Source organism: Leopardus geoffroyi, chromosome B2, assembly GCF_018350155.1.
Source record: "Leopardus geoffroyi isolate Oge1 chromosome B2, O.geoffroyi_Oge1_pat1.0, whole genome shotgun sequence".
NCBI lineage: Eukaryota > Metazoa > Chordata > Mammalia > Carnivora > Felidae > Leopardus > Leopardus geoffroyi.
Window position 1 is genome coordinate 40,313,407 of NC_059332.1, and position 27,058 is coordinate 40,340,464.

Genomic DNA, 27,058 nt, shown 5'->3' on the forward strand with positions numbered 1-27,058 from the left:
TCCAGATCCAAGCGGCTTCCCCACCTCCTCTCCAGGCTCAGTGGGGGAAAGAGAGCCTTGACTCCCTTGCCCTGCCTCGGGAAGAGCCCAGCCCAAGTTCCCAGCAAGGGGCCCAGGGAGCCACTTCCCAAACCACAGGAGTGACAGCAGCTCCCCACAGGGTTATGAAAGACCTCGGTCAGAGTGGGTGGGCCAGGGGAGGGGGCATCATTATCACATCGGAAGCAGCTGCAGTTCGGCTCCCGGGCTATCCCTCAGCTCTGGCCTTTGGCTAAGGGGGAAAGGGAGAGGTGATCCCACCAGGCCTGAAGCAGCTGCTCGAGTTCCTCAGAACGAGGACCTGGAAGGAGCTAGCTCTTCTGGGATAGAAAAGGAAGGAAAGAAGGTGGGATGACAACTCCTTGGCCCTTCCTGAGAGCAATCGGGGCCTGACTTTAATCGGCTCTAGGAGGCTTTTCAATCACAAAGTCCACACTGGGATAAAGACTCAACCAAGGCAGCCCCCTCCCCCACATGAAGCACATTCCACTCCCCCACTCCAGTGGGGGTGTGCAGGCATGTCCTTTTGCTGCCAATAAATAACTCATGGTGGCTGTGTAAACCCAGAGGCAAAGTACTAGTGAGTATAGACATGCAGTTTGACTTGCTGCTATCTGGGGGAAAGACCAGGAAGGAATGGCACCCCCTGGAGGTCAGGAGAAGGGGATTCAATTCATGCTGGCAGCTCAAGCTTGGAGGCCGGGGTTAGCTACCCTGACCGTCTGACTGTCCCCCCACACTGCCGTATCTTTTGTCCAAAAATAAAATAAAATAAAATCGCTTCTGCTACCCTCCCCAGGGGCAGAAAGTTTCTGAGGTCTTGGCCTTCCTTTTCCTGGTAAGTGTGGTGACAGTATGTAGGGGGGTGGGGAGAGTTATGCACGCACCCGCAGCTGGCGGGGAGAGACAGAGTGGTCGGTGTAGATGCACAGTTTTTCGATGGTCAGGGGCGTAGTCTCGCGCAGCTTGGAGGCCAGCAGCATGCAGACCGCACCCAGGAGCTGCAACTGCGCCTTTCGGGTGGGGACGCAGGACAGGTAGCGATCCAGGTAGTTCATGGCCAGGGGGAAGACTTCCTCCTCACAGCGCTGCTCCTCACAAACCTGGGGGAGGGCGCACAGTCACTTCTAGGGAAGGGGCATGCGGAACGCAGCAGCACTAAAAGGGGGGGGGGGCGTTGAAGGGAAGTGGATGAGGGGCAAAAAAATGGGGGGGGGTAACCTTCTGAGACAAGGACTAATACGGAGGATGCGCCTTCCCTAAGGTGACGCCCCCCACTTCCTCCGCGTAGCCTGTCTCCTTCCCCCTCCCCTGGGGGGTGGGGGTACGCCAGAGGCTCCCTTCCTCAAGGATTCCAAACTGAGACTGCCCTCCCCCATAGCAAGAAGGGGGTTGAGGGACGGAAGAGTTAGCCACGGTGGGCAGAGAACTGGGACCTTACCCCCATTACCACCACCCACTGCACACACCCAAAGGGAAGGGAGGAGACTCCAGCCGCTGCCTCCCGCACTTTTCATTTCCCTGACTGCCGGAACAGCGCGCGCGCCACCCCCACCGTCTTCCCCGCCAGAACCCCGCGACAGACACAGGAACCGGCTCTGGGGCGGGGGCGGCCGAGCCCAGGGTTTTCCAGGCGCGCTCTCCCGAGCAATCCGAGCGGGGGAGGGAAGCAGGAGACGCTGAGAGAAGCCGGAGGGGAGCGGGTGGCCCCGGTCCCGCTTTCCTGGCCCGAAGGAAGGGTTAGGGAGGGTGCCGAACGACCGGCAGTCAGAGTTAGGGCTGGGGAAGGGAAAGGGACACCACGGAGGCAGTGGGCTGGCTGGGGTGCCCGAGTGAGAGACCAGGCCCCGGGGATCTGAGCCACCGAAGCATCTTGCTGATTGTTGTTGGGACCAGGATGTCCCCACAGGGCGGCCCGGAGATGTCCGGAGCCGGGCGGCGGGGGAGGGGAGACCCTTCCGGGAGATACCTCCAGCATCCAGTACGCCAGCATCTTCCGCATGTGCGGCTTGATCTCCCTCTGCACACACTGGAAGTAGGAGGCGCGGGGCACGTAGCGCTCCTCCAGGCGGAGCAAGCTCTGCAGGACACGCTGGTCCCCCAGCAGTCGCGGGTCCGGCCCGGCCCGGGGCGCGTGCCGGGTGCCCTCGCAGCACAGCAGCTCCATACTCGGGCAGCGCACGGGCGGGCGGGAGCTGGGGCTCGCGAGCCAGAACGCAGGCGGCGGTCGGGACTGCGCTGGGCGCGGGTCTGGTGCTGGCGCTGGCACTGCGCGGCCGAGCCCCAGCCCGCCCGCGCCGGCGCGCGCGCCGCTTCCCTGACAGGCGCCCCGCCCCTCGCGACGATGTAGCAACCGTGGAATGCGAGCGTCTCAACGCGCAAGGGGCGGGGCCGCCGGAGCCCCAGACGGAAAGGGCTGGCTGGCCGCCCCCTCCCCCCGGGCGGCCGCATTGGTCCGCGGGGCGCGGGCCGGCCGGCTTCCGGGCGCTCCCGGCCCTTCTGACCACCCGCTGGAGAGAAGCTCCTTGGAGGTGGGCCTCTTCCCCTCCGACGAGCCCTCCCCTTTTGCTTCTCAGACGCTAGCCTCCCGGGAAAGAACTTTTTTCCAAAGGTTATTCATTCATTCGACAAACCCTACTTCACCCGCTGATTGCTCTGGGCAATATGAATGATAATCGACTGGGCACTTCGTAGTGCACAACGACCTAAGCACTTAACGTGTAGCAACTTATTAACTCTTCACGAAAACTCTCAGGTGTTAAACTGATTTCGCAGATGACGAAACTGAAGCACAGCGAGGGTAACAATCATAGCCTGTGGCAGAGCCAGGACCTGGGAGCTGAAGTCTGGCTCCAGAATCTGTGCTCTACACCACTGCTACTTAAACTGCGATCCCCAGACCAGCAAAAACGGCACTCCCCGAGAGCTGGTTAGAAGTGGCCCACCGAGACGAGCCGGATCAAAATCTGCATTTCAACAAGATCCCTGGTGATCCCCGTGCACATTAAAGTATGAGAAGGGCCGGTCTAAATCTGCATATTACACAAATACAACCGGGCGGAAAGGCCAAGGATTCAAGGCCTCACCTTGTCATTCAGTTGGCTGTGTGGCCTTGGACAAGCCCCGAAGTCGGCCTTAGTTTCTGTTTGAGGGAAACGTGGGCGGAGAAACTAGATCCTCTGAGAAGGAGTTTCTAGCTCAGACTCTATAAACCTACTTCCCAAACTTTGGGTTACTTTGAAGTTTCCCTAAAGCTGGATTCTACATGACCAAGAGGCAGACCACAGGCCTCCAGTAAGGCTTCAAATGGGAGGAGGCCTTGGGCATCCCTGCCTCTCCTGGGGCCCTCCTGAGGAAGGAGCCACAGAAGTGACTTGTTAAGAGAAAGGACACTGTTACAGCAAGTTCTACGCTAAACATTCTCTCAGTGAGTTGTTCCGTTTTATAGAATACATTTTACCGTCATTTTCATATCATGGAAATGTTCATTTACATTCTAGAAAACTTCGACAATATGGATAAGACACACAAAAAAGGAAGTAACAGCTACCTACAATTTCTCCAGAGAAGACCCCTTAAAATGTCAATGTTTATTTTTTCTACAATTGTTCTGTGAATGAACACATATTTTTAGGAATAAGATCACTGCAAGCTGTTTTGTAAGCTGGCTTTTCACCCCACTAAAAAAAATACTGTTAGGACTTTTCCATGTCATTAAATATTCTATGTATTTTTTTCTTAATTTTTAAAATTTTTATTTATTTTAGAGTGAAAGGGAGCATGCAAGTGGGGGAGAGAGGCAGAGAGAGAGAGAGAGAGAGACAGAGAGAGAGAGAATCTCAAACAGGCTCCAGGCTCAGTGTGGAGCCCTTCTCAGGGCTCAATCCCACAACCCTGTGATCATGACCTGGGCCAAAATCAAGAATAGGGCACTCAATGACTGAGCCACCCAGGAGCCCCTAAATAGTGTACATTTTTAATGGCTTACGTAGTATGCCACTGGTGAATGTATCATAATGCATTTTACCAAAGATGAATTATTGGAAATCTAACGTGTTTCTAGTTCTTCCCTATTAAAAACAATACAGTAAAATGCTTTTGTGGTATCTTTGTGCATACTCATGATTGTTTCTAGAAGTGAATTAATTTCTAGAAGTGGAATTTCTCAATGTTAGGTTATGAAACATTCCAAGGCTTTTGATACAGTTCTTATTACCAAATTTTCCTGCTGAAAGGCTGAGCCAATCTAATGAACAAACATTAGAAAACTTGAAGAAAAAACGAACACTACCGGCTGGAGAGATGAAAATAGCATATTAACAATTACATATATTTTTAATTCAAGAACCCTTGTTGTATCAACATGTATCTGTGCCATGTGCCTTGTGTGATCTTGTAAGTCCTTTACTCCTGTCTTCAAAAACACAAACATGCAGTTTCTTCAGCTATTTGTTCATTGCAATGCACTCTTTCATTAAAGAGAACAATACATTTAAAATTAAAAAGTTTAGGTACGAAGTTATGGAAGGAACAAAGATGTTGAAGTGTAAGAAGCTTTTAGGGTGCAGGAGAACTAAAAACATATAGCTTTTGAAATAAGTACAGAACCAGAAACTAGATCTGTCCTGAAGGAAGGTGTTTCTTTACTTTTAGAATTACTGAGTAGGACTATTGAGATAAGAAAACTGTACCTTTGATAAGACAGCAAATCACCATTATTTTTTATCTTAAAATTTTTTCCCGTTTTATTGAGATACAATCGACATATATATCAGTTATATTAATTTAAGGTATACAACCGAGGGATTTGATATATGTAAATGTTGCAAAATGACTACCACAATAAATTTAGTTAACATCTGTCTCCTCACATAGTTACATTTTTTCCTTCCGATGAGAACTTTTAAGATCTGCTCTCTTAGCAACTTGCAAATACACAATATTGTTAACTATAGTCACCATGTTGTGCATTACATCTCCAGAACTCATCTACCTTATAATTAAAAGTCTGGACCTTTTGACCACCTTTCGCCACTTCCCTCAGCCCCCCAAACCTCCCCACTCCCTGCCTCTGACAACCAACAATCTGTTCTCTGTGTCTGAATTTGGTTTTCTTTGATTCCACATACAAATGAGATCATATATAAAAAAAAATGAGATCATATAGTACTTATCTTTCTTTGTCTGACTTATTTCATTTAATGTAATGCCCTCAAGGTCTGTCGATGTTGTTGTAAATGGCAGGATTTTTTTTTATGGCTGAATGATCTTTCATTATATATATTATACACACACACACACACACACACACACACACACACATACACATACATATGCCACATGTTCTTTATGGAGAAAAACTGGAAAGATAAAAAGCGGAATATCAGTAAGAATATTGACTACTATTAGACATTTACATTTCTTATGTAAATTACCTATTTATATCCTTTGCCCATTCTTTTATAGGAATTGTTTTTATTGATTTATAAGTGCCCGTTACATTGAAAGGACACTAACCCCTTTTCATATTTTTTCTTTATCATATATTTTGCAAAATTTTTTTTGGTTCATCATTTGCCTTTTATTTTTGGTTCATGGTAGATTTCTTTTTTCTGTTTCTTTTTTTTTACAAATAGGTTTTAATTTTATATAGCCTTATCTATTGATATTTTCTATAATGACTTATGCCTTTGAATCATGCTTTGTCCGTCTTAATATTATAGAAGCATTACAAGAAAGCATAGGAAATATTTATAGGTGAATTTTTTTTTTATCACCGAGGGAACTTGTTGAAAATGCAGTTTTCTGGGCCCGGCCTCAGGGCTTTTCATTCTTCAAGTCTGTAATGAGACCCCCAAAATCTGCATTTCCAAGAGTACATACTATAAAGTTGGGTTGTTGGGTATTTTTGTTTGTTTGTTTGTTTGTTTTATTTGAGAGAGAGACCCCGTGCACAAGCCTGCAAGCAGGGGAGGAGCAGGGGAGGGGGGAGAATCCCAAGCCGACTCCAAGCTGTCAGCACAGAGCCTGCAACACACAGCCCAACACGGGACTCAACCTCAGGAACCACGGAGATCATGACCTGAGGTGAAATCAAGAGTCGCACACTTAACCCACTGAGCCACCCAGGTGCTCCAGGTTTTTTTTATAATGTGTAAATTGTGACCTACATTTATTCATGATATCTTATTAAGTGGGGCTGTTGCCTTAATTTTCCCAAATTATCACCCAAATGTCCATGACACTGATTTAACAATCAGTTCTTTCTTTATCACTCACTTCTCTGCTCTAAGCACCCCTTGGCCTGGTCCTTGCACTTCACAGTATGCCTTATTTGGGACATTCAGGGTCAAAAAACTTCACTGGGAATTGGCCCTCAGAATCCCTTCACCTTTCATCTAAGGAAATTCACCTGGTCTTTACCCCAATATCAAGCACAAAAGTGCTTAAGAAAAACACCAAAAGCCCATTTAGTCTGAAATAACCATGGTCCTTCTAAGAGAACTTGTCTTCAACTACAGCGAGAGGTATGTAAGTTAGCACAGAAAATTCCAGTTAGACAATACGAGAAAGGAAACAATCTTCTTCTATGCAGACCTCTACAAACACGACCGGACCTCTCACTGCCCTCCTTATCTCTTCAATCCCCCTTCTACCACTGGTCAGCCCATTTATGCTCTCTGCTCCATTTATTTAGTCATCCTTTCAGACCCAACTAGGGTCCACCCTCTCCCAAGAAACCTTCCTAGAACAATCCAACTACAGGAACCAATCCTCTGGCCTCCAAACTTCTGTGGATCCAACTGTACATGCCCTAAAACTAAACATTTGGCTGGCTGGTTCTGGATCTGCTCTCTGTCCCTATCCAGAGTGTAGCTCCTAGAAAGGGAAAGAGAATCCATATGTATTGAGAGCCAACAATGTGGCAGGCACCGGGCAGGGTGTTTATCATCCACCATCTCACCCTCTAAGAATTGTTTTGGGGATGGGAAAACTGACGTACCAATGGAATTAAATAACGTACTGAAGGTCCGCTTAGCTCCCCCCAAACCATACACTTTTTAACTGTATGCTGCCTCTTCTTAAGGACGGGATTGTGTCCTTTATGTGTGTCTCTTCTACGAGACCCAGCACTGGGCTGTGACCACCAGCAATAATATCAGTCTTTGAGGCACCTGGGTGGCTCAGTCAGTTAAGCGTCTGACTTTGGCTCAGGTCATGATCTCACAGTTCGTGAGTTCGAGCCCCAGGTCCGGCTCTGGGCTGACAGCTCAGAGCCTGGAGCCGGCTTCGGATTCTGAGTCTCCCTCTCTCTCTGCCCCTCTCCCACTCACACTCTGTCTCTCAAAAATAAATAAACATTAAAATAATAATAATATCAGTCCTTTATGGAGAGCTCACTGTATCCTGGGTACCTACCCAATAGGTATTCAATGATCCCATGTTCCCCATCAACGTTATGAGAAGTGTATGATTATTTTCCCCCATTTTACATAAAAGGAAACTAATAGGGCAGCTAAATAATTTGCCCAAGTTCACACAGGACATCAGTGGCAGGAGCAGGATTCAACCCAGGCAGTCTGCAGAGTCCCGGCTCTTCACAGATTCCTTCTTCTGCCTCTCGTGCTAGTCCAAGAGGGTGTGTTGATTTACGAGTTGTTGGTAAGGGTGTGAACTTGTACCCTGGGAAAGGGAGCTCCTGGCGAGCAGGGCATTTTGAGGGATACCTCGGCCTCGCCCCTAGCTGGGACTGCCATGCCCAGAGCTGAGTCATCCTGAACCTCCAGGGCCCAGGAGCCAGTCAGTGACTAGCCCGCTGTCCTCTAAAGGGGCAGGTGAGCACTAGATCAGAGCGGTTCCTGGAATGTTGGCTGATCTGCCTGGGCACTTCAACAACCACCTCTACCTCAAAGGAATAGGGGCTCCCCTTGTTTTTTGTAAGGAAAAAAAAAAACAAAACAAAACACGACATAGCAATGACCAGGGCCAATATGGGAGGAGTTTCTGCCCAGGTGCACTCAATCAGAAAAAGTTACTCAATAAAACGGCCAGTTAGAGGAGGGGTGGGAATGGAATGTCACAGGCCAGATGAAAAGCCCCAAGAAGGAAGCATTACAATGCTCTCTTCCTCCTCTTCTTCTCCCACTCCTCCTCCCCTTTGTCACTGAAATGTCCCCATCTGGGAACTGAGGGGGTGAACAAAGTGATGGGTGAGGCCCAGCTCCCCCCCACCCCCCACCAACCCGCCCTGTCTCTGGTCTCCAGGCTGTGGCTCGGTTACCTTCAGACCCATTCAGAGGACAGGTAGAGGCAAGGCAGGCTTGGGGGAGGGGAAGGCTCTGGAGTCAGGCTGCTGGAGTTCAAAGCCTCATGACTCTGAGGGAGTTACTGGAACCGCTCTTTTTCTGTTTCCTCTTTTGTCTGATGAGGATAATGCTCTTATGGCATGGTGAGATTCTGAGGACGAAACATCTCACACTGCCTGGCACACAGCGAGCCCTCAAAAGCAGTAGTTTCTGTTGTCGTTGTTTTGGCCTCTCTCCAGGAGCACCCTTTCCGCTACGGACATGCACCCAGAACCCCTCAGAGAAAAGCAAAAGCCTGAGCAGCAGAAGCCCTCCTCCTTCCCGGTATGGAAGCTGTAGCAAACGTCTATGACCCAGCTCGTGATGTGAAGTGTATGGGGGGGGGGGGGTGGCAAATACTGCAGGGCCCAGCCTGGGGCCATGCTGCTCGGCACTCCCTCTATACCACCTATCCGTGCCTCAGTTTCCTTTTCTGAAAATGAGGATAATAGTAGCACCTCCCCTACAGAGCAGCTGTGAGGCTGAAAACAGGCTCTTATGTGTAAAACACATAGAACAGTGCCTGACATATGGTGAGCCATTAAAAAAGTTAGTTGGGACTGTGGCACTTAAAGACACAAACTTCTTTTTTTTTTTTTTTTAATTTTTTTTTAACGTTTATTTATTTTTGAGACAGAGAGAGACAGAGCATGAACGGGGGAGGGTCAGAGAGAGGGAGACACAGAATCCGAAACAGGCTCCAGGCTCTGAGCTGTCAGCACAGAGCCCGACGCGGGGCTCGAACTCACGGACGGCGAGATCATGACCTGAGCCGAAGTCAGCCCCTTAACCGACTGAGCCACCCAGGCGCCCCAAAGGCACAAACTTCTTTACCCATATGGACTATTTATGATAATAAATGTAATACAACGCATGTGGAGGCAGCTAGAAAATAAAACATGCCAGGGATTGCTATAGCCGTGGTGAAGATCTGGCAAATTCTTTGCCTCAGGAAGGGTGAAGAAGACAGTGTTCCAGTCAACGAAACAATCTAGTATACTAAACACGGTCTCAGGGGTCAGGGAGGGAAAAAATTAAAAAATAAGATAAGGGCACCTGGTGGCTCAGTGGGTGAAGCGTCCGACTTTGGCTCAGGTCATGATCTCACACTCCTGAACTCAAGACCTGTGTCAGGTTCACTGACGGCTCCTAGCCTGAAGCCTGCTTGGGATTCTGTCTCCTTCTCTCTCTCTCTCTCTCTCTCTCTCTCTCTCTCTCTCCCAAAAATAAATAAGCATTTAAAAATAAATAAATAATAAAAAAAAATAAAATAAAATAAAATAAAACACGATCTGATACGCCACTATTGCATTTCCTAGTTTTCTGAGAAATGAATGTTGTTTCCCCTCAACGTTTTACTTCAAAATATTTCAAACCTCCAGAAAAGCTGCAGTGAACACTAACATGCCCTTCACCTAAATCCCTGCCCGTTTTGTTGCACCATTTGAGACCTAATTACAAACATCATGACTCCTCATCCCTAAATATTTCAGCCTGGATCTCCTAAGAACGCAACAGTCTCCCACATGAGCACAAAACAAATTTACACTAACACAATAGCATAAACAATCTATATACAAAGTTCCCCAGTTGTTCTTACTAATATTCTTTTGTAGCGTTTTTTCCTTCTCAACCCAAGATCCCATCAAGGATCATGTTCGCATTGTTACCCTAAATCTTTTTTTTTTTTTCCTTTGAGACAGAGAGCACAAGCAGGGGAGGGGCAGAGAGAGAAAGGGACAGAGAGGCAGGCCCTGTGCTGACAGCAGACAGCCTGATGCGGAGCCCGAACTCACAAACCATAAGATCATGACCTGCGCTGAAGTCAGACGCTTAACCGACTGAGCCACTCAGGTGCACAGGTTACCCTAACTTTTCGATTTCTTTTACTCTAGGACATCTCTGACACTTTTTTTTTTTTAAATGTTTACTTTTTTATTTTGAGGGAGAGAGTGCGAGCAGGAGAGAAGCAGAGAGAGAGAGGGAGAGAGAGAATCCCAAGTAGGCTCCACACTGTCAGAGCAATCTCACGACCCACGAGATCACGACCTGAGCTGAAGCCAAGAGTCTGACACTTAACCAACTGAGCCACCCAGGTGCCCCACCAAACTGAACATAATTTTGTTTTTCCTTAAAGGATTCAGGAGACACTGTCAGGAGACACATACAGTATTTCAGGTCACAATTTTGAGCACCTGATATACAATATTTCAAATTGGTAATCTTCAGAAGTATTTGTCCATTCCTCAGTAAAAACTGAGCATATCATTCCTACGTAGAATAATTTATAAATAATGCCCATACCTGCTACTCTAATATATCATGCACATTATAGAACATACTAAGACATTTTAGGGGCACCTGGGTGGCTCAGTCCTTTAAGCAAATGACTTCAGCTCAGGTCATGATCTCATGTTTCATGAGTTCAAGCCCCACGTTGGGCTCTGTGCTAACAGCAGCCTGGAGCCTGCTTCTGTTTCCCTCTCTCTGCCCCTCTCCTGCTTGTGCTCTGTCTCTGTCTCTGTCTCTCTCAAAAATAAACATTAAAAAAAAGAAGAGGGGCACCTGGGTGGCTCAGTCAGTTAAGCGTCCAACTTCGGCTCAGGTCATGCTCTCACGGTCTGTGAGTTCGAGCCCCGTGTCGGGCTCTGTGCTGACAACTCAGAGCCTGGAGCCTGCTTCGGATTCTGTGTCTCCCTCTTTCTCTGACCCTCCCTGGTTCATGCTTTGTCTCAAAAATAAATAAAAACGTTAAAAAAAATTTTTTAAACCCAAAAAACAAACAAACAAAAAAACCACACAAAATCTCAACACAGCACTTGCGGGCATCACTACCAATCAGAGAAATCAGAGCTGGCATGTGAGGTGACCTGTTCTCTGTTTCTGTTTCACATCGGAGGCTGCCTTCTTGGCTACTCCACGGGGATGTCCAACAGGCACCTTTAAATTCAACTTCTCCAAAACTGAGATCCTAATCTTTCCCCCACCAAAAATGCTCCTCCCACAGGCTTCCCCCTATCAGCAAATGGCAACTCCATCCTTCCAAAACAAGGGCCAAAATACTTGGTGTCACCCCTGACGCCTCTCTTTCAAATCCCACATCCGTCCATCAGCAGAACACAGCCGCGCTACTTTCAAAGCATCTCTAGAACCACCCTCTTCTCTTCTCCTCTGCTACCTCTCTGGTCCAAATTCACTTCTTCCTTGTCCTTATTGGTCCCCCACATCCACCCCATCACCTATTTCTGGTTGATTCTATGCCCCCAATACATCTCCAATCCCTCCCTTTTTTCTGTTTCCACTGCCACCACTCTGGCACTGTTGCATCAGCTGGATTACTGTGGTATAGCCTCCCAACGGGGGTCCCTAATCCACCCTTACCCCTCCCCCCCCCACTGCCCTCATCTAGACACAGTGGTGCCCTAGTGGCTCCCATTTCACTCCTGGTGACTGCCAAAGCCCTCATGGTGCCCTGAAGATCCTACGTGATCTGCTCCCACCCCATTTCCCACCATTCTCTCATGCACTTGGCTGTTTTTTTTTAATGTTTCTTTATTTTTGAGAGAGACAGAGCGAGAGAGAGAGAGAGAGAGACAGAGAGACAGAGCACGAGCATAGGAGGGGAAGAGAGGGAGACACAGAATCCGAAGCAGGCTCCAGGCTCTCAGCTGTCAGCACAGAGCCCGACGCGGGGCTTGAACTCACAAACCATGAGATCGTGACCTGAGCCAAAGTCAGAGGCTTAACCAACTGAGCCACCCAGGCGCCCCACACTCAGCTATTTCTGGAACAGACACGACATGTGTCACTAACGTCCTAGATCTGTTTATAGTTTGTCCACTCCCTCACCACCCCACCAAAACAGAATGGCGCCTGATCCATAGTAGGTGTCCAAAAAAAAAAAAACAAAAAACAAAAAACAGACAAACCCTTCTTTGAATAAATGAATGAAACAAACTGGATGTAAGAAAAATGCCAACATAAGCCTCACAATAAATGGCAACCTGTTCCAGGTAAAGGAGCTGGTGCGGAGGGGTGGGGCTGGGCACAGGGGCGGCACCTGTCGCACCCAAAGCTGGGAGGTAACTAGCTGCTCAGCTCCAGCCTTCGGCCACGCAGTGGTAATGAGTCCTGCTGCACATGCCCTTTGTTTTCAAGGCACACATCATGCTCTAGGGATTGGATCTGAGGGGCGGAGGCAGTTTGCAATCTCTAGTGCATAAATTGCTTGTGAAAAGAAAGCTCAGGTACTAGCCTGAACCTGTTTAGTCTCTCCTTATCATAAAATGAGAACACAGGCTATATATGTACATATTTGCTTTTTCTCCCTCCTCTGGCTGTCTGGGATTCTGCATAAATGAAGCTCTCCTGTTCTGTTACTCTTGCTGAGGTTCCTGTTCAACAGCGAGGGGTAAGACGAGCATGGGGACCTCAAGTGTGGACGAGTCACCTACAGCAAAACACCTGGCAATGAGAGACCTGTCCTTGGGCTCTCAGCTAGGAAGCAAAGAGGCCAGCATGCTTCATTCGAGGCACCAAATAGTCCTAGCATTGGTTTAGCATCATGATTACATAAGTGAGCTCTAGAGTTAGGAGGATGCCTGGCTCTGCCGTTTGCCAGCTGTGTAATCTTGGGCAGGCTACTTAACTTCTCTGTGCTAGGCTTCTCATCTGCAAACTGGAGACAGTCATAACGCTTACCTCATAGGGTGGTGGCAAAAATCAACGTGGACAAAATATCTACCACAGCGCCAGGATCATAGTTAGTGCTCGGTGGTGCAAAAGCTGTGATCATTAACAATCCACATTTAACAAATGCCTTCCCAGGGTGCCTGGCTGGTGCAGGTGGTGAGCATGTAACTCTAGATCTCAGGGGCATGAGTTCAAGCTCCACATTGGGCATGGAGCCTACTTGAAAAAAAAAAAAAAAAGCCTTCCCTGCCCCAGCCCTCAGGAAGGCTTTAAGATGTCCTAGGATATGCTGGACATGAATCATAGATGAGAAGCTTCCATTTGAAGAGTTTCCAATTTAAGCAGATAACTGTGAGGATCCTGCATCATGGAGAAATCCTGAGATGTCATTCAGACAGAAGACTTTTTACCTGGGTATTGGCAACACCCACCAGGGGCAGGTAGGGTGCTTTACGTGATGGGAAGGGTGGGCTGCACTGGGGGTGGTGGCTGTTGGTGGTGCCAGTCACCTGAGTAACACGAGACGGCCTGCAGTGGGAGAGGCAGGGCTGGAGGAGCTCAGAGAGTAAGTGGGGTGGAAGAAGGGAGAGGCAAAGAGTAGTGCGTCTCAACTGTGGGGCAACCACCCGTGGCGCCACCCCACAGAATTTTGGGTAATAATAATAATAATAATTTATACCTGCTAAGCACTTTCTCTCAGCCAGGCACTGAGCGCTTGACCACATTTGCTCTGTGAGTTATAGGTGCTGGTACTGTCCTCATATGATGGATGGGAACAGAGAGACACAAAGCAGGTAGATATCACAGGGGCACCTGGCAGCCTCAGTCCCTGAAGCGTGCAACTCTTGATCTTGGGGTTGGGAGTTCAAGCCCCACGTTAGGCATAGAGACCATTAAAAAAAAAAAAAAAAAAAAAAAAAAAAAGCACATTTAGAAGTTAGGTATCGCCAACGTCCTACAACTAGCAAATGGCTGGCTGCCTTGGTTTGGGCTCCCGAGCAGACTCGAAGACAAGGATTCAAGGCAAGTAATTTACCTGGGCGATGGTTCCAGAAAGCACCCAAAAGGAAGCCGGGAAATGAGACAGGAAAGGGAAGGAGGCCAGGGAAGAGTACACGATTGGGTAAGTGTGAGGCACTAGTCTGAGTTCAGAACAAAGCAAAACAACAACGACAAAAACCCTAATTCGTTTAATCCATATAATATCAAAATTTTGAGGTAAAATACTATTTCCATCCCATTTTCCAGAGACGTTAAGCAATTACGCAGTGTCCTATAGCTATGGGATTTGGAACCATGTTTAGCTGCAAACCACTCCCCCCACCGCCACCCCTCTTAACCACTGTGTTGTGATGCCTAGACAGCCACAGCCATCTTGCACTAAGAGAAGGAGCTGACACTTGACAAGGACACATCTACAGGATCAGAATAAATTTCTCTCCCTGAATTGCTGAATTAACCAATGCTGGGACACCCTCCTTCTGGACTTTTTTGTGACGTATGAGGTAACAGATTTTCCTTATTGTTTAATTGACTTTCATTCCCCAAGTAAAAGCTCCTTTCTCTACTATCACCCACATGATGGGACAACCTTCAATAGCAAACAGGCAAAGAGTTCTACCAAAACTTCAAGAGAGAAGTGATTTCAATATTACCTAAAGTCTTTCAGAGAATATTAAAAAAAAAGGGTTCACTTCTCAGTTTATTTTTAGCGTTAACTTTGATTCCAAAACCAAACAAGAACAGTATGGGAAAAGAAAATTACACTCATGAATGCAAAATCCAAAGCAAGATATTAGCAAATGGATTCCCACAATATCTAAAAGGGTACTCTGTTATGATTATGTTGACTTTATGGCCAAAATGCTCGGTTAGGTTATTTTTTCGAATCTACGTAATTTATCACACTAAGGATTAAAGGGTAAAAAAGCAAACAAACAAACAAAAAAAACCCAGATGATCACATCCCAGTAAGAAAAGGACTCTTGGCAAAGGAGCAAAAATGAGAACTTCCTTAGGCTGATAAAGGGGATCTACTAAAACCCTACGGTAAACATCCTGTTTCATAGCGAGACACTGATAGTAAAGCAGGAAAAGTGCCAAACATCCAGGCCAGTGGGAGAACTTCGAGGGCAAAGGCTGGGAAAGACCAAGAAGTAAGTACCAGTTCCTCCTCCACGTCCAACCTGTTCAGTCCTTTCCTGAGACTAGCAAAGCCACGTGTTCCCAATGTTCTCATGGTAAACCATCATCTTCCCGCCTCTCTCTCAGTAGGTACACTTTTTTTTTTTTTAATTTAAAAAAAAATTTTTTTGGGGGCGCCTGGGTGGCGCAGTCGGTTAAGCGTCTGACTTCAGCCAGGTCACGATCTCGCGGTCCGTGAGTTCGAGCCCCGCGTCGGGCTCTGGGCTGATGGCTCAGAGCCTGGAGCCTGTTTCCGATTCTGTGTCTCCCTCTCTCTCTGCCCCTCCCCCGTTCATGCTCTGTCTCTCTCTGTCCCAAAAATAAAAACGTTGAAAAAAAAAAAAATTAAAAAAAAAAAATTTTTTTAACGTTTATTTATTTTTGAGACAGAGAGAGACAGAGCATGAACAGGGGAGGGGCAGAGAGAGAGGGAGACACAGAATCGGAAAAAACAGGCTCCAGGCTCTGAGCCGTCAGCCCAGAGCCCGACGCGGGGCTTGAACTCACCGACCGTGAGATCATGACCTGAGCCGAAGTCCGACGCTTAACCGACCAAGCCACCCAGGCGCCCCTCAGTAGGTACATTTTTATGAATACCACCATCTTTCTTCTGAGTCCTCAGATTTTAAACTCTAGCGCCATCTTGGATTTCTTTCTTTGGTTTCCTACATCCAATCACTTACCTGGCCCAAAACAAAAACCACTCCTGAAACTAAGATCTCACTCTTCCTACCAGCCTCTGGTGGTCTTTTAGCAAATTTCTCAAAACTCGCCACCAAAGTAAACCCTTTACAGCAGAGAGGAGACAATGAATCTCTCTGAGGAATCTGGTAGCATGATCCCAAATCACCCTCTGCAAACCAGAAATTTATTTAAAGTCTAACATGCTCCCTTAGAAATGTATAGACATTTAGGATTCTGGGGTGTAATATAACCATAATTGTTTTAATATAAAAATAATGGTTTAAGTTACTTATGGTTAAGGAAAATTGAACTCTAAGGAAGCCATGTACACAGTAAGGCTGGCAGGAGTTTCAAACCGTCTTTTGAAAGGCTGGGTTTACATGACTATTGCAAAAGTCTCCCTGAGAGCCTCTCCATCTTCATGCTGCTTCCAGATAGATCCAGATCAATGGCCCAGAGCCATCAGATTAATCTCTCATAGACACTCTTTCATCTCCAGTCCAAGGACCTGCTTATCAGGTCATATTTTAAAGTCAACCAGCCTGGCTTTTAAAATTCTCCTTCAAGAGGCCCCAATTACCCTATCCAATTTTATCTCAGCAAGAGCACTCTGGTCCGCCTCGAGGCCTTATCATCCACCACTGGCATCTTGCCTCTTTCTCCAGATCCAGCTCTAGCTCTAGCCAGGCCTAGCTCCTGGCCCACCAATTCCATGAAGCTTCCAGCGGTGTAGGAGTGAATCGTCAGGAAAATTTAGAGCCAGAAGGATCAGTGATGCTCAAAGAGAAGCTGACTTGCCCAAGGGCACAGAGCCAGTTCAGGGTCCTTTTCAACTATTCCATTGTCTCCTGTGAATAAAACACTGGAAACCCTTGGAGGTAGGTACCACATCCTTTTATTCCCAAATTTGGTTAGCCTGCTGTAGGAGGTGCTCTGCATAAAGCTGCGTGCACTTTGTTTCCAGACTCCCTGTTCAGGCAATTCCCCTGCTCAGAAATGTCTTTCTTCCACCTTTGTCAGCCATTTACACTTGCAAAATCCAGTTTAAGATTCCTCTCATTGTAGATTATTTACTTTTTCCTTTTAATTTTTTAAATTTTAATGTTTATTTATTTTTGAGAGAGAAAGAGAGAGAGTGAGAGAGAGAGAGAGCGAGACAGAGCATGAGCGAGGGAAGGGCAGAGCGAGACAGAGACAGAATCCGAAGCAGGCTCCAGGCTCTGAGCTGTCAGCACGGAGCCTGATGTGGGGCTCGAACTCACAAGCGGCGAGATTATGACCTGAGCTGAAGTCACACGCCTAATCCACTGAGCCACCCAGGCACCCCTTTACTTTTTTCCTTTTTTTTTTTAATTTTTTTTTTTTTCAACGTTTATTTGTTTTTGGGACAGAGAGAGACAGAGCATGAACAGGGGAGGGGCAGAGAGAGAGGGAGACACAGAATCGGAAACAGGCTCCAGGCTCTGAGCCATCAGCCCAGAGCCCGACGCGGGGCTCGAACTCACGGACCGCGAGATCGTGACCTGGCTGAAGTCGGACGCCCAACCGACTGCGCCACCCAGGCGCCCCAACTTTTTTCCTTTTAAAATTGTCGCTAGTGGAGGACCCGGGTGGCTCAGTCTGTTAAGCATCGGACTCTTGATTTGGGCTCAGGTCACCATGGGAGCCCTGTGCTGGGCTCTGTGCTGACAGCTAACAGCCTGTTTGGGATTCTCTCTCTGCCCCTCCCCCACGCACGTTCTCCCTCTCTCTCTCAAAAAAAAAAAAAAAAAAAAAAAGTATGATTAAATATTTATTTAAAAAATAATAAATAAACAAATAAAATTGTCATTAGTGTTGTTAGCACACTGAGCAAAAAACAAATACACTTTTAGAAGAGATCCGTACTTCCCCCAAACTCCCAAATCTGGGCCAGGTGACTCACTCTATTTTTCTGTTTTTACTTTTCCTCCTGGAGACTGTGTATCATTCATTCTCATTCATTCATTTATTCCACAGATCCTTACTGAGACCCTATGAAGTGCCAAGATACTCCTGGAGCCATAAATAATACAAATATAAGATAGTTCTTTTCTCTTAAAGACGACACAGTCTCCTGGGGGGAAATAAAATGTGCTTTGCTTTCCTTCTTAATAATTACCTTTACTTGATTCTTTCATTGACTCAAATATGGGGGTTTTTGGGCTTTGACTCATCATGTGGCCAGAAAGTTCCCTGAAATCAGGAATTGAATCTTCTCACTTTTTTTGGTATGTAGGTAGAGTTAAAATATGTTCCAGTTAGTACTGATTGTCCTGGTATAATTATTAGTGGTGTACCCTTTCACTGTCAAAAGGGTCCCAGTTTGGAATAACACGTGTTGGTGAGGCTGTGGAAAAACCGGAGCCCTTATAACTGCTGATGGGAACGTAAAAGGATGCGGCCACTTTGGAAAACGGTTTGGTAGTTCCTCAAAATGTTAAACATAGAGTTACCCTACAGGGGCACCTGGGTGGCTGAGTCAGTGGAGCACCTGACTTTGGCTCAGATCGTGATCTTACGGCCCATGGGTTCAAGCCCTGCATCGGGCTCGCTGCTGTCAGCCTGTTAGTGCAGAGCCTGCTTCAGATCCTCTGTCCCCCTCTCTCTGCCCCTCCCCTGCTTGCACTCTCCCAAAAAATAAATATTAAAAAAAAAGAGTTACCATATAACTTAGCAATTCAATTCCTAAGTATATATGCATGAAAAATAAAAATATACCTCCACCCCCAAAATTGTATACAAATTTCAGAGCATGATTATGATTCATAATAGCCAAAAAGTGAAAGCAGTCCAAATGTCTATCGATGCAAGAACAAATATAATGAAGACGATGCGGTACGTCCATACAATGGAGTATCACTCAGTCATTCATACAAGAAATGAGGTGTTGATGCACCCTGCAGCCTGAATGAACCTTGAAGCATTATGGTAAGTGAAAGAAGCCAACCACAAAAAAGCACAGTTCATACCATTCCATTTATGTGAATTGCTCAGAATAGGCAAATCAATAGAGACAGAAAATAGATTAGTGGTTGTCTAGGGCTGGGGTGGGGGGGTGATGGTAATGGGGACTGACTGCTCATGGGAACTGAGTTTCTTTTGGGGGTGATGAAAATGTCCTAAAATTAGATTATGGTGATGACTGCACAACTCTGTAAATATACTAAAAAACTAAAAACTTGTGCACTTCATATAGGTGAATTCTATGGTCTGAAAATTATATTTCACTTAAACCTTTTAAAAAGCATTCCAGTTTGGATAATAAATTATGATCACCTCCTACCCAGGGAGGTCTTACCATCGTGATTGAGACCATAGGAACTTTTGAGTTAGAGAGACCTAGGCCTGAACCTATCACTTACTTGTTGTGTGACCTGGGGGAAATTATCTGATTTTTTCATCTGCAAAACAAGGTAGTCATGCCTACCTCAGAGGATTGTTGTAATGTGAGGTAATGCATGTAAAGTGCTCGGGATCCCCCAACTCCATATGCAAGTTGCTCAGCTTTTAGTAGGTATCTACACTTGCAAAAGTCTAACACTGGATGGATGGATGGATGGATGGATGGATGGATGGATGGATGAGTGGACAGGTGGGCAGGTGGATGGATGGATGGATGGATAGATGGATGGATGGATGGGCGGGCAGATGGATGGACCAAAGGGTAGAGCAAGCCTGAAGCAACTCAAGATTCAGAGAGCACATTATACTCAGCCCATAAAATAAGATGTTCTTTTAAAAAGGAACTGAAGAAGGGGCATCTGGGTGGCTCAGTCGGTTAAGCGGTCGACTTCGGCTCAGGTCATGATCTCACAGTCCGTGAGTTCGAGCCCCGCGTTGGGCTCTGTGCTGACAGCTCAGAGCCTGGAGCCTGCTTCAGATTCTGTGTCTCCCTCTTTCTCTGCCTCCCCTTGCTCATGCTTGGTCTCTCTCTGTCTCAAAAATAAATAAAAACACTAAAAAAAATTAAAAAAAAAAAAGGAACTGAAGGAGCAGTGGACCAAGTTCACCACAGCCACCCATTCTGCTTGGCCAGTCAGCCCCCTCCTTAGTGTTCTGAGCCCCACAATGTGAAAAACCCTAGGCTGAGCTTCCTGGAGAATAATGGGGGAGAAGTCAGGATCTCCACTTTCAAGAGAGTCCCCTCAACAGTGGGAGGCTGGACATGTGTGGAGGGACAAGACAGCACACACAAGGCCACCTAAACAAATTCAGGCTGACCAGAAGCACTCCTGGTCTCTGAGTGGCTCTGAGCAGACAACCCAGGCTAGGTTAACTGTGTGTTCCCCCCGGGATGTGGCCTCCATCACCTTCAACCATCTCCTTTTTTTTTTTTTTTTTTTTTTTTTTTTTTTTTTTTAACGTTTATTTACTATTGAGAGACAGAGAGAGACAGAGCATGATCATGGGAGGGGCAGAGAGAGGAGGAGACACAGAATCTGAAGCAGGCTCCAGGCTCTGAGCTGTCAGCACAGAGCCCGATGCGGGGCTTAAACTCACAAACCACAAGATCATGACCTGAGCCTAAGTAGGCTTCTTAACCAACTGAGCCATCCAGGCGCCCCACTTTCAACCATCTTCTGATGTGATATGTCAAATGGTCCCAGAGATGCCTTAACCAAACACTCCTCCACAATCCCTTCCCTGGTTCCTCGTCCTCCATCAGGCTCAAGAACTGTCAACATCTTCCAGGGCTTAAGCCGAGGCCCTTGTTTTCTCTTCTCACACACACATCAGAGACCCCACTCTATTCCTTCAGCCTCAGTTCTTCATGCTTCTCCAGTTCTAACCTCCATCCCAAACTCCCAGCCTACACCCCCACCTAGATGTCACACAGATGCCTCCTCAAACTCAAAGTGCTCAGAGCCTGTCCCTCCTCCTCTGTATTCGGTGTCAGTTAACCCCGACCCCCTGAGTCACCCAAGCTAAAAACGCTGACTCTAGTCTTTCTTAGTGCCTCTTGCTCCAAGTTTGTCCAAGTTAACCTATAAGCAGACTCTGTCATCAGACTGGCTCTGGAATCTGGCCCCTCCACTCAATGCTCAGGCACTCCCACCTAACATTTGGACTGGTGCAATCCTCTCTCTTCTCACTGGCCTCTCTCCCTCCACACACCCCCTCCAGCCCCTGCTCCCCACTACTGCCCAAGCCTTCTTTCAAAAACATCAGGAATGCACACATGCTTCCTTTGCTTCTTAAAACCTTAAAATCCCTAGGATTACCCAGATAAAATTCAGACCTATCTGAAATGGACATGCAAAGTCTGCCATTACCAAAAAAAAAAAAAAAACAAAAAAAAACCAAACAAAAAAACCCATAAAAACCCCAAACAACAACAACAACAACAACAACAACAACAACAACAACAACAAAAAACGGCTAGGGATGCCTGGTTGACTCAGCCAGTTAAGCATCCAACCTCAGCTCAGGTTACGATCTCAGGGTTCGTGACTTTGAGCCCCACGTTGGGCTCTGTGCTGACACAGGGAGCTCTCTTTCCCTCTCTCTGCCCCTTCTCCATGCACTCTCTCTCTCTCTCTCAAAATAAAGAAATAAACTTAAAGAAAAAAAAAAAGGCTGCCATGATCTACCCTAAAATTCTCCCTCCAGCTCTCTCTCCCCTCTCCCAACAAACACACCCTCCACGTACCTATACTCCAGATACACGAGACCATCCAGCACGGATGCTCTGGCCTAGCGCCCACACTTCCTTCTGCCTAAATGCCCCATCCGTGCCTCTCTTGCGATGCTTCCTGCCCTTCAAGGCCAGCTCAAATACCACCTCCGCGGACACTTGCCTCAGATCCTCCTGTTGAAGTGTGAAGGAAGGAAGGGGGTGAAATACAGCAACTGCCCACAGAGGCCACTCTGACTACTGACCAGGGAGGGGGAGTGTGCCTTGGCCGAGTCACCATATTTCAGGGTCTGATCCTCAGCATTGCAGGAGAAGGATGCTTTCTGAGGCCTCCTGAAGAGTCCAAGCAGTCTAATTGTTCCTAATGAAAGCCACAGAAACAGATACACACTTCAGAAACACAGCGCCACCAGGAGAACCTGAATACAGGGCCAGCTGATCCGCCCAGGCTCTCCTGGACACAGGGAGAAAGCTCCGGCTAGAGGGTCGCATGGTGAACACAGAGAGCCGGCCTGCCCACAGCCAAGGCACCCACTGTGTCCCTCAAAAGACAGTGTAGAGTAATGGCTGAGTCAGTAGTTACAGAACCACTTATTCTGCGACTTGGATTAACCTACCTAGACTCTTGGTTCCTCATCTGTCAAATGGGGCTAATGATCCCCTTTGTCCTGGCTATTCCCTCTGCCTGGACCACTCTTCCCCTGGATACTCAGGTAGCCCCCTCTCCTTCTTCCTCAGGTCTCGGCTCAATTTTCACCTTTTCAGAGAGGCTTTTCCTGACCTTCTTGCATCAAATAGAAACCCCTCCCCTCATCTCTAAGCAACCCCCATCCTGGGTGCCCTGCCATATCCCCAGTGCCTGGACCAAGGCTTAGGCAGAGGGAATGTTCTGTAGGTACAGCCAGGAAGGATGAATGAAGCACGCCTACCCCCATAGAGTTGTGAGAAGATGAAGTGTTTAGAACAGGGCTTGGCCAACATCAAAGATGAGAAAATGTTAAACCTTATTAGGAGAGCCTCCTACTGAGAGAGCCTGCCCCATACCAGGAACCCAGACATGCCCAAAAGTAGTTGAGGGCTCAAGGGGCTCAGCCTTGTTGGAAAGACAGACGAAAGCCTCAGGAACTCAGTGGTGCTGCAACGAAGCACGAGAACCTGGCAAATTTGGGGTGTGGCTCAGCACTGCCAACAGGGAGGGTGCAAGACAGGACAGTGCCAGGAAAGGGGACTGGACAAGAAAGCAGGGCAGATCAGGAAGAGCCTGTGGCCACAGCAGAATTTGAGTTGTGCCTTAAAGGCAATGGACTGCCATTAAAGGGGCTAATCTGGATCAGAACCTAGGTACATAAGCAGTTGGACTTTGGGGGGGAGTAAGTAGAGAAAGGTAGTCAAGAGGTTTTTGCAACAACCTTGGGGCATCTGGCTGGCTCAGTTGGGAGAACATGCAACTCTTGATTTCGGGGTGGTGAGTTCAAGACGCATGTTGGGTACAGAGATTACATATAAATAAATAAATAAATAAATAAATAAATAAATAAATAAATAACAATATAACAAATAAATAAATAAATAAATAAATAAATAAAGGAGATTCTTGCAATAACCGAACGAGAAGTTCCAAGGGTGGCTTTTTACGAAAATAGAAGAAATGCAGGAAACAAACTGACTGGAGTTCAGTGGCCGAGGGGGATGACAGGGGAGGGACAGTCCAAGGATGACTAGGGATTCTGGTTTTGGCCACAATTGGGTGGAATCTGATTAGGAGTTCAAATTAAAGAATAGATTTAGGGGAAAAGGGTTCTCTGTTTCACATGTTGCTTTTGAAGTGCCCACAGAGAAGTCCCATACCAGCTGGACACAATAAATAGGCACCATTTATAGAGTCCTTCCCAAGGGCTTGGAATGCCTAGTGTCTATTTTCATCCTCACAACAATCATTTATAGTAGGCATTAACAACCCATTTCACAGATAAGGAAACTGAGACTGAAAAACAATGTAAAGAAATTTCCAAGGCCCACAGCCAGCAAGCAGCCCAGCTGGGATGTGACCTTCCTGTCATGTCTGATGACGCCCTCCCCTCTCCCCCACCTTCACCTTGGTGCCTAGAGTCTGGACACCTGGAGTATGCACTTGTGATGTCCGCAGCACAGGCAGCCCCGTTGTGGACTGGATGCTGCCACCTGGGGAATGTCAGATGAATGGAATGCAGAAAACACATTTAAGGGGCAGATGGAGAAAGAGGAACCATGGAAGGAAACAACAGTCCGAGAGGGCAGGAGAGAACGGAAGGAAGCCCAGGGGAAGAGCTGAATGAAGCCAGATCACGATGCTGTCAGAGGTCGGCTGGGCCGGGGCCCCTCCCTCAAGCCCAGGGAATGTCAGACCCACAGGGCCCAAGCACCCTCCCACCTCCATTGACACATTGTTTCTTTAGGTATGTTAATAGAGGCCAATGGTTAAAGTTGAGCCTTCCCTGGCTCTGGGACCCTTTGTGTCTGTTCAAATCAGCTTGCATATCTTTGCTCTGACCCATTATGTATCGATTTGATTTTATAGTTTACATCAGAGGGAACAATCTTAATTTCAATTTCTGGGAAGTTTCTTCCAGGCTGACCTCCTGCGGTGTGGAATGCAGCACATTACATCAGGCCTGCATTACACAATGGCGCTGTTAAAGTACTCAAACCTCAGTGTTCTTACCTATAAAATGGGGATAATATAAGCTACCTTGGAGGGATGGTTACAAAGGAGAGAGAAGTGTACCTACTCATTTACAGTAATGTGCTGTTCTATTATTAAGTTGATTCTGTTTACTGTTGGACTTCATTCCTCATTTTGTGGCAAGTTTCTTAAGAGTTCTGATGCCCCTATGAGGACTTTAAGATACAGAACAGATGAACATAAGGAAGGGAAGCAAAAATAATATAAAAACAGGGAGGGGGACACAACATAAGAGGCTCTTAAATATGGAGAACAAACAGAGGGTTACAGGAGGGGTTGTGGGAGGGGGGATGGGCTAAACAGGTAAGGGGCATTAAGGAATCTACTCCTGAAATCATTGTTGCACTAGATGCTAACTTGGATGTAAATTCAAAAAATTAATTAAAACAAACAAACAAAAAAAAGAGTTCTGATGCCCCTGTTTCTACTCCCAGATGTGGATATCAGAATCTTTAAGTGTGGGGCCCAGGTTCTGTATGTTTGTCCAGGGCTGAGGGTTACAAGCTGGCCTCTAGCCAGGAATCACTCTCTCCTTCCCCTGTTGTCTAGAGATCTTCATACTGAATTTATCAGTCTATCGGTAAACTGCCCCTTAGTAGGCAGGTCTGTCTATCCCGTGATCGGAAATTCTCAGAGGGCCACCCTCCTCCTGGATGGAATGCGGTTCTTCCCCAGTCAACTCTATTGACTCAGGCTTCTTTGTCCATTAAAATAATCTCATTTTCAGAGAGCAACCCAGAGCTTTCTAATTTATTAATTTATTCACTCATTTGCAGTTGCCCCCTTAAACTCTCTACAGCATGAATAATTGGGAATTCAGGCAAAATCTGGGGTGGGGCTAGAAGAAACGGAAAGAGAAATTCAGAGGCACCTGGGTGGCTCAGTGGGTTGAGGTCCAACTCTTGATTTCAGCTCAGGTCATGATCTCATGGTCAGTTGTGAGATCGAACCTCATTAGGCTCCACCATGTGAGCCTGCTTAAGAGTCTCCCTCACCCTCTCCCTCTGCCCCTCCCCGGCTCAGTCTCCCTGGCACATGTACTCACTCTCCCTATCGAGAGAAAGCAAGAAAGCAAGAAAGCAAGAAAGCAAGCAAGAAAGCAAGAAAGCAAGAAAGCAAGAAAGAAAGAAAGCAAGAAAGCAAGAAAGAAAGAAAGAGAAAGAAATAGAAGTTCAACACGAGCTCACCCAGGTCTCCTCTGGGTATTAATAACTGCTCCATAATGAATAATAACAACACGAACAGTTAGATAGTAATCACTGTGTCAGGCATTGTTCTAAGTGTTTTACGTACATTAATTATTTTAATCCTCAAACGTACTGTTGTGCCCACTTCACAGAAGAGGAAAGTGAAGTGACTTACCCAAAGTCACACAGTGTAAAAGGTACAGGCAAGAACTTGAACTCCAACAATCTGGGTCCAGGATCAGGATTAATAATTTAACATAAGGTAAGGAGTCTCGGGCTGGGTGCACCAGAATCAGAGACCACTGAAGAAGGCGGCCCCTGATGCTGTCCCAGGCCTACGGAGGAATCAGAAGGAGGAGGGACAAGTCCCAGAGAAACTAGACTGGGGGGTGGGGGGGGATGGGCACAGCTGACCCCAGGCCAAAGGCTTCCTGGATTCCCTGGCAGAGTTATGAGGAACATGAAAGGGAAATTCCTCCAGGAAAAGAAAACATTTTTGAGGGTAGTTGGTTGTTGTTGTTTTTTTTGTTTGTTTGTTTTGGGGTTTTTTTTGTTTTGTTTTTTTTGTTTTTTTTTTTTGTTTTTTTGCCTCATCTCTGATTTCAGACCCAGGGTTTCTTTGCTGAGTCATGGAGGACATTATGAAAGGCATGGGGGCGGTACAGGACTGCCACCTCCCCACTCCCAGGGACAGGCTGGGGGCTTCCGCAGCCCAGCTAGCTCCCTGCCTCTGGAAGGTTGATGCCAGACAGCTCCCATTCTAGAAAAAGTTCACCAAGAAGCAGCAGTTTTTACTGCTTGTCGTCCTCAAATTCCCAGGAGTCTCCTCAATGAATAAGAACATTAATGAACGCTTGAATCATAACGAAGTAATAAGTAAGTGACTCAACAAACATTTACCGATCCTCTTAATGAAGGCTTTGGAATCAGACACCCTGGGGTTTGGTTCCTGGCTTCTGCCACTTATGACCGTAAACAAGTGACAGAGTCTCAGTTTCTTCAGCTATAAAATGGGGACTTCTGGGGCACCTGGCTGGCTCAGTCGTTAGAGTATGAGACTCTTGATCTCAGGGTCGTGGGTTTGAGCCCCACGTTGGGCACAGACAATATATACATACATACACACATACATGCATGCATCAAATGGGGATATTTATTTCAGCCTACAACCTTGAGGTGAGAGGCAAATGAGGTAAGAGAGAGCAAAGCTCTTGGCATGCAGCGGACAGTCCACAAGTGGTATCTCAGGGTGCCAGGCACTGTAAAGGGCCAGAAAGCAAAGAGGAATACAACTCAACCCTGTAGGAGTCTGCAGTCTGGCGGGAGGGGAACAGAGATGTAATGAATCCACACTGCCAGAAGCTAGAAGAGAAGCCAGTTCCTAAGGCCAAGGACACAGAGGCAAATGACAGCCACCAAACCTGGGTGGGCACGCCCGGAAGTTCCAACTAAAGTCTCTGGTCCAGGGTTTCTCAGACAATCACCCGCAGCTCTGCGAAAATGCAGATTCCCATTCAACAGTTGTAGGTGGGGCCCAAGATTAGGTATG

At 47.0% G+C, this 27,058-nt stretch overlaps 1 protein-coding gene and 1 non-coding gene across 6 annotated transcripts in view; one reads left to right on the plus strand and one right to left on the minus strand.

The window, feature by feature from the left end:
- Nucleotides 1-27,058, minus strand: part of CCND3 (cyclin D3) — a 98,460-nt gene that overhangs the window by 4,828 nt on the left and 66,574 nt on the right. For 2 of the 5 annotated variants that reach the window (XM_045498196.1, XM_045498197.1), the window contains one exon: nucleotides 927-1,142. The exons of 2 other annotated variants lie outside the window; for them this stretch is intronic. In XM_045498196.1, the coding sequence (XP_045354152.1) occupies nucleotides 927-1,142 (216 nt within the window). Of the gene's footprint in view, nucleotides 1-926; nucleotides 1,143-2,008; nucleotides 2,399-27,058 lie in introns of those variants that run through there. One more of the 5 variants, XM_045498195.1, reaches the window with a different exon arrangement.
- On the plus strand, nucleotides 26,537-26,609 carry TRNAK-CUU. Its single transcript has one exon. It is a non-coding gene; the product is annotated as a tRNA-Lys (tRNA).